The following is a 10,064-nucleotide window of genomic DNA, read 5'->3' as shown; positions in this document are numbered from 1 at the left end:
TGTACTGTCAATTCCCAACTAAATTTGTGTGGAATAAAGATCAGCGAGAGTGGACCCTTAGAAAACAGAATTTTAAGATAGGCAGGTTGCAACATGTGCCGCCGACTTGCGGTGAATTATATTTCATGAGAACCATGTTGAACCATGTAAAGGGACCCAAAAGTTACGAGGACATAAGAAGGGTTAACAGCACTATTTATGACACGTATAGGGAAGCGTGTTATGCATATGGCTTGATCGGTGACGACAAAGAGTACATTGATGCGATAGAGGAAGCAAGCGAATAGGCCTCTGGATTTTATCTTAGAAACCTCTTTGCGACTTTATTGTTATCTGGGACGTTGTCCATGCCAAGTAGAGTTTGGGAGGCAACATGGAGTCTTCTAGCGGATAATATCCTTCACAGGCAACGTAATATTCTTCAAAAACGAGGTACTACTTTAATATATTGCTTTCTATTTAGTTCATCTAATTTACATTCTTTGCACATATAATAGTTATCAATACGTTATGATGACACTGCAAATATCATCATAGGTTTGGAACTAACTGATGAAGAATTGAAAAACTATGCTTTGATCGACATAGAAGCATCACTCTAATTAAATGGGAGTAGTTTAGCAAGATTTGAAGGGATGCCCCTACCCGATACATCGTCAACAACACATCACGCGAACACGATGGTTATGGATGAGTTGTCTTATGACAAAGAATCGCTCCAGGCAGAACATGCGTCTCAACTATCTTCAATGACTGATGAGCGAGATTTACGCTTTTATAATGAAATTATGGAAGCTATTGCATCTAATCAAGGAGGGGTGTTTTTGTGTATGGCTATGGGGGACCGGTAAAACATTCATCCGCAAACTTTATGTGCCGCCCTCGAAGCAGGGGTGAAATTGTTTTGCCTGTTGCATCTAGCGGAATTGCAGCAACGTTGATACCTGGTGGTAGTACAGCGCACGCGAGACTTGGCATTCCAATCAATCTCACCGAAAACTCCACTTGCCCCAGAATTAAACCTGGTAGTGTTTTAGTGGAATTGTTGATCAGAGCGAAGCTAATTATATGGGACGAAGCGCCGATGACTCATAAACATGGTTTCGAGGCTGTTGATAGAAGTTTGAAAGACGTCATGCGTGTTGTAGATCCGCGTAATGCAACACTACCATTTGGCGGGAAAGTGGTAGTTTTTGGTGGCGATTTTCGCTAAAAATTACCGGTTGTTTCCAAAGGGAGCAGGGCTGATGTTGTGCATGCTTCTCTTTGTTCGTCGTATTTGTGGAGTTCATGTAAGGTACGTTCAAAACATAGTTTCCAAATTGGTACTAAAACGCTATTCAATTAATTTATATTTTCTTTCAATGTTTTAAGATGTGTATGTCTTAAATTTCAGGTGCTTACATTGACTAAAAATATGCGCTTACAAGCCGGAAGTGAAGACACTAATGTAGATGAGATACGAAAATTCTCGGAGTGGATTCTGAAAATTGGAGATGGGTTGGTCGGGGATCCAAATGATGGTGATGCTGAGGTTGACATAGAGTTCCCCGACGATTTACTTATTCAACACGTGACTAATCCCATTGCCTCCTTAGTAGATATCACTTATCCTGATCTTCAAAATCAGTTATGGGACCCAAATTATCTTCAAGAAAGGGCAATTCTTGCACCCACTCACGAAATAGTTGAAGATGTAAATGATTATGTGTTATCTCTTATCCATGAGGAAGAGAGAATTTACTTAAGCTCTGATGAGGTCAGTAGAGATGATAGAACTATGGGCGAGCCTGACCTTTACTCCACAGAATTCTTGAACAGTATTAAATGTCTGGCCTCCCAAACCATGAATTGAGATTGAAAGTCGGTGCTATGGTTATGCTCCTTAGAAATATTGATCAATCGCGTGGGTTGTGCAATGGTACCAGATTAATAGTGACAGACTTAGGGAGACGCGTAATTAGTTGTATAGTGTTGACTGGTAGTCATAAAGGCGATAGAGTGCACATTGCCCGCATTACACTAACTCCTTCAGATTCCAGTAAATTTCCAGTCCGATTTAGTAGAAGACAATTTCCCATTGCTGTTTGTTTTGCTATGACAATAAACAAAAGCCAGGGCCAGTCTTTATCTCAAGTGAGTATTTATCTTCCAAGACCGGTCTTCAGTCATGGACAACTTTATGTCGCGATCTCGGGGGTTACAAGCAAACAAGGCCTTAAACTATTAATCTGCGACAGTAACAAGCGTACATCGAATATTACAACCAACGTTGTTTACCAAGAAATTTTTGAGTATTTGTAAAGTTCATATTACTTCTACATTTGTTGGACAATTTGTATCGTTTGGTAGTGATTAGCGTAGTAACAATCCTAATAACATCTACTTTGAATATTCAATTGTGGCTTTTTTAAATTGTCAGGAGTATGGAAATTTAATCATGCTCATTTATATGCTTACGTTTTCGAATCTAATTTTAGCGATTGTTACTACGTCCCGTGCATTTTTTGCACGGGTTTAACACTAGTTTTCACTCAAAATGTAGGTTTATAAACACACGCCGCCCACATAAACCTGTTTTAGATAAACCACAAGACATTCTGTACTACTACATTTAGATATTCTTAAACACGTTTTCCTTTCAGAAAGTTCTAAATATTTTCACTGAAAACGTATGTTTATAAACACGCCGTCCAAATAAACCTGTTTTAGATAACCATAAAATGTTTCATCGCATTCTCCTTCTACTACATGTCGTCCCCTTCTTACCCCCTTCCTGTTTCTCGTCCCCTTATTTCTCTCCCTCTCCCCCCTCGTTTTCCTTTTTTCATCTTTCTTCTCTCAATAACATTACTGCCTACTCCCGCTTCTCATCCTCCTTGTCTCATTTTCTCTTCTTCCCCTCTTCTATTTCATTGTCTCCCTCGCCCTCTCTTGGATCTCCTCCATCAGTTCCTCATGCTTCTTCTATGAAATTGACATCATGATTAAGATTGTCTTTACTAAATGATAAATTAATGAAGATGAAGCTCAAAAAGTTCAATCAATTCTATTATTTTAGTCGAGCTTTCTTCTAACTTTTACAATTTTTCATTATAATCACTTCTCCTCATATTACTACTCAATCCCTCATCCTCTTTCTTCTCATACTACACGCTCTTCTCTCCTTACTATTTCCTGCTCCTGCTCCTGCTCCTGCTCCTCTTTCCTATTACCATTTTCTCCTTCTCCTCCTCTTTCCTATATTCCCCTATCCCCCTCCCCCTCCCTCTCTCCAACGTTACCGCGTCCTCAACCACCTCCTCTCCTTATCCCTTTTTCCCTCATAGTACTCTCCTTTTTCCCTTACCCTCATCCTACTCCTTTTCCTCTTTCCCCTTCCAGATGTCTTCCTCTTTCTCACCAACATCGCCGCAGCCTATACCGCTCTCTATTTCATCTCCATGGTCTTCTTCCTTCCTTTTTCCCTTACTCCTCCCATATACCTTCCATGTCCCCCATCCTCCTCTTATATATCCTTCATTTCCACTTCTCCTCCACCATATTACTCCTCCTCTCATTTTTCCTCGTACCACTCTTCCATATCTTCTCCCTTCCTTCTCCTCCTCCCTCAGTGATGGTGTCATGTGAGTTTAGTATTGTACATAATGTTTATCGACTATGGTTTTTGGCAGGTAATCTAGTTGATAGGCTTCACCAAGTTAAAACTCATCATGAACTTATATCATTGTCCTATATAAATTAGCATCTCACTTATCATTGCCTGATTATCGGATTCTATATTTTGTCACTTGAGGATATATTTGGAGTTGAGAAATGATGTTCACAAAGAATTTTTCTCTGAAGAGTCGGGCCCTGGTCACTCTTAAATCTTAATAACATTTCTAATTTGTGAACCGTCGACGATTATACAAAGTTTGGCATTTGGTAGGAAAGCTGTCATGGTAGTTAATTGTAGTTTGCACGCGGTATTTTTTTTTTTTGTATATATAGTTGGTTGCACCACGCACGGTCCTTCAAGATATTTTGATGGCTGACGTTTCATGTGCATGTTATCGTATTTTTTTGGTTTCGCTTTCTCTACATGTTGAAAGACGATCATAATGAAACTCTCGTTGTTATATTATTTTGATGGTTGGATCGATTGCAAACAAAGTTACAACTATTTGTAAATAATTCGGATTTTATTTTTCTGAGAGCATGAATATACGGATATAACAACGCCTTTTGCTTAGATAATTAATTGTTATAGAACACAACTATATGAATACAAAAAAAAAGGTATTATGTTGTAGCTTGCAGCATAAACACATATACAAAACTTTGTCCAACTACACACACACATATTCTTAAAAACCATTTTTCAAAAAGTACTTTCTAAACATTTTCATACAAAACATAGGTTTATCAACACGGGCCACCCAAATACACCTGTCTTAAATAAACCATAAGGCATTAGCATTATATTTAAACTCGGGAACAACCATAAACATACACAGCTGACATTAGTTGGTTGCACCGTGCGGTTTTTTCCCCTATTTCTCACATTAATCGCTTTTCTCCCCTTAATCATTCCTACTCCTTCTCGCTCCTTTTCCCAACCTTCCTCACCTTCCTCACCTTCCACCTTGTCCTCCTCTTTCTCTCCCTCTTTTCTCTCGAACGTCGCCGCATCCTAAACCATCTCCTCCTCTTCAATCTCATTGTTCTCTTTCTTCCCTTTCTCCTTCCTCCCCCCATATACTTTATATGGTTTCCTATCCTCCTCTTATATATCCTCCATTTCTTCTTCTACTCCACTTGATCTCATATTACTCCTCCCATTGTTCTTTTCCCCTCCCCCCTTCCATCCTATTTCCATTTCCTTTCGCATCATTTCATTCCCTCTCTCTAACTCTTTTTCTTCGCCCTTACTCTCTTTCTCGACCTCTGTCCATTTTCCCTTCCCCTCCTCCTTCCTCTTCTCCTCCTACTACTTGTCCTCCTCCCTTTAATTACCCCTCCCTTTCTTAATTTTCTCCCTATTTTCTCTCCATCTCCCCCTTATTCGCCTATTTTCTTCTCTCTTTTATCTTTAACGTTGTCACCTCCTCAACCTCCTCCCTCTTATCATCCTCATTTTTCCCTTTCCTATTCGTCATCTCCCTGCTATTTTCGTGTCTCCTCGTCTCCCCTTATGTCTCCTTCATCCGTTGCCTTATCCTTCTTCCAAAAGAATGACATTTTGATTAAGATTGTCTTTATTAACTGATGCATTGATAAATAGGAAACTTGGTAGGTTTAGTAGATTTTATTCTTTTTAGTCGAGTTTCCTTAAATTTCGTTTAATTTTTCATTTTAATATTTTCACTTCTTATTACTCCTCCTCCTCCTCCTCCTCCTCCTCATACTACTCACCCTTCCTTATACTAATTTGCCGGCGTGACACCCCAAACAAAAGCAAGAGCGACTTTATCGTGAGAAATTCCAAAGGTGTAAACTCATATAGCATTCGATGCGACCGAAGTATTCATGTAGCTAAAATGTCTTATTTAAATCCTAATTGACGGTTTCTTATATGTTTAGGAGAAAAAGAGATACTTTGTGTTACATTCACAAATCACAACTCATCTAGGCATATAGTATATGATGTAGCAACCGACCCAAAATATTAATTTTTACGGGCAATTCAAAAATCAAATAATTTGCAAATGAAAATTCTTATGTTAACGCATATTAAGTTGAAATTGTGCCACCCTTGAAAAAAGCTCAATGTATCGCTCTGACAATGTCTTACAACGTACACAACCATATGACAATGTCTTACAACATACACAACCACAGATCCACTATGGTGGGCAATATATACTTGAAAGGAAAATTTACACTAAGGCGACTGTTTCTCATAGATTATAGACTTGAAATATCCTTGTGCTTTTTTATTTTCTAGATGGTAACCTCTTAAGCCTGGGCTGAACTTATCCATAAGACGGGCCAAACCCAGGCTCAATAGTAGTGGGTCCAACAAATTTTGTGGATAAAAAAGGAAACGAACTTTGCTAGAAACGCATGAGAAATGAGTGTTCAGATTCCAGATACAGGGTCAGCTAGGCGGCTAGGTCATTGCACAGTTTCCACAAAGATAGCTAACCAAGCATTAAGCATATATCATAGAATTATAGAAGCATAAGCAACCAATGTTAATTCTAAAATGTCTAGAAATGCTATAGAAATTAAGTTGTTACATGTGAAGATGCTAAAAAGAAGGGCTTCTATCAGTGTCGGCTTTTCCATCAAGAACGGATCTTTTAGTGGAGCTTGATTCCGGACCAAAAACCACCGCTTTACACACCAGCCCACGACGCCAAGATATGTGATTTCTGGGTTTCTGTTAGTGTGCGCGGTGTGGACAGTGGGTGAATCATGAACTCCATTGTTAGGAATGACACTCATACTCGAAGAACTTGCTGTTAATGGAGTTGCAGCCTGCTAATTAGATAGTGCTTTAGCAGCCACCATTTCAAGAATATCAGATAGAATGGATGACGGGTTGGTCACATGTTGTTGAAGGTCTTCAAGTTGGCAACCATTGATAATATAACATTAGCCTAGAAACTCACAAAGGTCTGCAAGAATCTGAGTGTTGAATACTGATCAAAAGTTAACCAACCAGCAAACCATCCAAACCAGACCCTTATAGTTTTAACCATTAACTTTGATTCACTACATTAGCTTTTGAAACAAAGTTTTCGGAGATTAAAAATACACGGGGAAAATAGAAGAGTAACACTCAAAAGAAAGTCTCTATGGGTTATTTTTACCTTGCAGGCTCCGTCGGATCGAAAATAATTGTTATGAGGGCAATGCAGCTAAAAACAGAGAATATGGTAAAACTGATTTGTTGGGGGGGGGGGGGGGTATATCACAGATACAGAAAAGAGCAGTAGCCAAAAAGACAAACATAAAGAGAAAGAGCAGGGTCCGGGGAAGAAAAAATGAGAGGAAGTATAAGTTACTTGCCTTCTTCTCTAGGTCACCCAAAAGACTTGTCAGTGTTTCAATCTCCGCTTGTGTGTTAGAATGACTACCAACTTGAGTTGTTTTAGAAGCAGCTGACATAGGCATAGAGGCCGATATAGTCTTTAGTACATCCATCAAACGTTGCACCCTTGACTTGCAGGCAGATACAGCCTTCTGGCAGTATGGAATAGCTTCTTCTGCCTTTGAACCAATTTCTAGACATAGACAAATACGGAAGTTTCTAATGTCCACAGTAGGGATGTCAGCGGGGCGGGTACAAGTGGGTACCGCCCTGCACCCGCCCCAGTTGGGGTGGGGATGGGTAGAGCTTTGGCGGGTGGTGGGGCGGGTGCGGGTACGAAAATTGTACCCGCCATGGGTCATGGGCGGGGATGGATTTTGCATCTTACCCACCTAATACCCGCCTACCCGCCAATAATTTAAAAAATTAGTAGGATTATGATAATTTTATAAATCTTATTTAGTTATAATTAAAATATAATGTGAATAATAGATATATTATAAAGTTTTTTACTAATTTATTTAGTGAAAAAATTAACTTATAAAGATAAAGTCAAAAAATGGAAATTAATATGACTAAACTAACTTTTACGAAAAAAATTATCGAATAAATTTATGGTGTAGCGGGTTAATGGGTAAGCGGGGCGGGTACGGTTTTATATTTCCACCCGTTGCGGCGGGGATGGTTTTGGAAACTTGTACCCGCCACGGGTGGCGGGGCGGGGATGGGTAGGAGGTTTTCTTGGTGGGTACGGGTACGGGGGAGCCTATATCCACCACCGCCTCGCCCCAATGACATCCCTAGTCCACAGTTAAGGTTACAAATCAACAAACCATGAGGAACTTGTAACATTTCAAAATCCATCCCTGACAGCTCTGGGCCAGGTATTGCATCAAGCAAACTAAACAATTAAAAGTCTGACATTACTTAAAAGGATATAATTCAGCAATACAGCGACTATCTGATTCAACAAAGCGCTCCAAAATACCAAGTGCTTTCTAATAATTACATAGAGATGTTTCAATACCCTCTACATACATGATGAAAATGCTATAATTGATAAGGAACTTTAAAATAAGACAGCCATGGCAGATTGACATCTCCGTAAAAAGACAGAATTATTAGATCCAAGGAGCATCATATCCTAATAATCCTTCTTCGGCTTTCGACTGCAAAATGATGTCGTCAAATACCTTCAACATAATACAACCGCACATTATTAAGCTACTATAAGATCACAATTAACAAAATAATTCAATGTGAACCCTAAATTAACAAAATAAAAGATGATTAAATTACAGAAATTGGAAAGGCGATCAATGATAAGAAAACTATTGTTACCTGTTAATTAATCCGAAAACTAAAATAAAACCCTAATTAATCCGAAAACAAATAATAAAATCAATTAACCATCTGAATAAACAACAATATGAGAAATAAAGACGACTTACCTCAATTCAAATGAAAAGTGTTGGTAGTTTGAGAAGCAAAGATGAATAACGAAGGTGATGGTGAGATGAGATGGTGAAGGAAAATGCAATGATGGATGAAGACAGCTGATGAATCAGACGGAGGGAGTGCAGACTGTAGAAAGAGCAAAGAAGAGATATGAGGGATTGAGAGGTTGAGAATGGAAAACGTGGATAGAGGAAAACCAAGCAGCATAAAAAAATTAAAAAAAAAAAGGCTCAAGCATTGTTGTTTGTAGATTGTAGTTAGGCCCAAATCAGTGACACCCCAAACGGCCCAAAGCAATCGAAAATTGCTCATCAAAACCTGCACAACCCAGCTCACAAACCAGCCCAATCCAAGACTTTGACACTACTCATTATACAAGTTACTATTCATTAGTGAATAGTAGTATGGTGCTCACACTTTTAAGAAAGGTGTAAGATTAAGATATGGCTAACAAATAAATTAAGAAACAATAAAAGTATTATTGAGATGAAGAAAATATAAATTTGGGCTAGAATGTTATTAGACTGTTTTAGTTAATTCTATATTTATGTTTCTTGAATTGTATTGTAAACCCTTTTAAATTTTGACAATTGTTTTTATTTTATAGCGATATTTACATTGTTAGCTATTTATTATTTTCCATACATTGCATTTAATATACCATATATCATGTTTTAACACTGAATTCGTGCATTTTTTCGCAATTTAAAACATGTGTACGTTTCAAACCCTTGCAATTTTTGCACGTCTTTTAACCTATTATCATTTTAAAAGAAATAGAGTATAAAATATTCATGTATTTTAGTTAACATTATATCAATGCTCTTAAAAACATACCCATGCAATTCTGCAAGAGTTGAAAACTAGTTTATAAGAAACTGAATCCAAATCCCACACCAATTCCAATTTCAATTATCATTCCAATTCAAAATAATAAAATTTTGCAAATACTTCTCACTGAACTATAAATGTCTTAGTTATGAATTTACTTCGAGTTCAATTATAATCAAAGAGGGAAATAGTAGTAGTTTCACTACCTAGAATGAAGGAAATAATTAGTGGGGTAATATTTTAAGGGAAATAATTACCGGAGAATTTAATACGGGAAGTAATATGTTCCTTATTTTCAAGTTTGGAATACTAAGAGAATTATTACTTGGGTAATCTATTTTCGAGTTTGGTAAAAGTGTAATTAGTGCATTATGTATAAAATGCTTTTATATTTGTTCAATATAGGGAGTAATGCATTACTCTAGTAATAATTACCCATGGGGGAGGGTGGGTAATACATTACCCCTAGATGAGAGTAATAAGTTGCCTAGATGAATAATCACCCTCGTACCAAACTCACTAAAATAACCCCAAATCATTACTCCCTGATTTTTTCCACCTTTTTCCCTCAATCCAAGCAAGCCCACAAGGGCTTCGTCTTCGAGTTTAATTCAACATGGCTCGTATTCTGACCAGACTCATATGACCCAACCAAGGACTTGATCTGCTGCACAGGTCTACTTGGCACAAAGATATAAAAGGGTAATCCAGGTCAAGGACACACCAGAGGAGCACATCGAGCGCTTGAGGGTCC

At 38.1% G+C, this 10,064-nt stretch overlaps 1 protein-coding gene across 1 annotated transcript; it reads left to right on the top strand.

Annotated features, from left to right (window-relative positions):
• The first annotated feature begins 680 nt into the window (after positions 1–680).
• LOC141639850 (uncharacterized) lies at positions 681–1,855 on the top strand. Its single transcript, XM_074448871.1, has 3 exons — positions 681–847; positions 892–1,186; positions 1,397–1,855. Exons 1-3 carry the CDS (start codon positions 681–683, stop codon positions 1,853–1,855), a joined length of 921 nt encoding a protein of 306 aa, XP_074304972.1.
• Positions 1,856–10,064: the final 8,209 nt, after the last annotated feature.

This window comes from Silene latifolia, chromosome 2 (assembly GCF_048544455.1).
Source record: "Silene latifolia isolate original U9 population chromosome 2, ASM4854445v1, whole genome shotgun sequence".
Taxonomy (NCBI): Eukaryota; Viridiplantae; Streptophyta; class Magnoliopsida; order Caryophyllales; family Caryophyllaceae; genus Silene; species Silene latifolia.
This window is presented reverse-complemented; position numbering and strand designations above follow the sequence as displayed.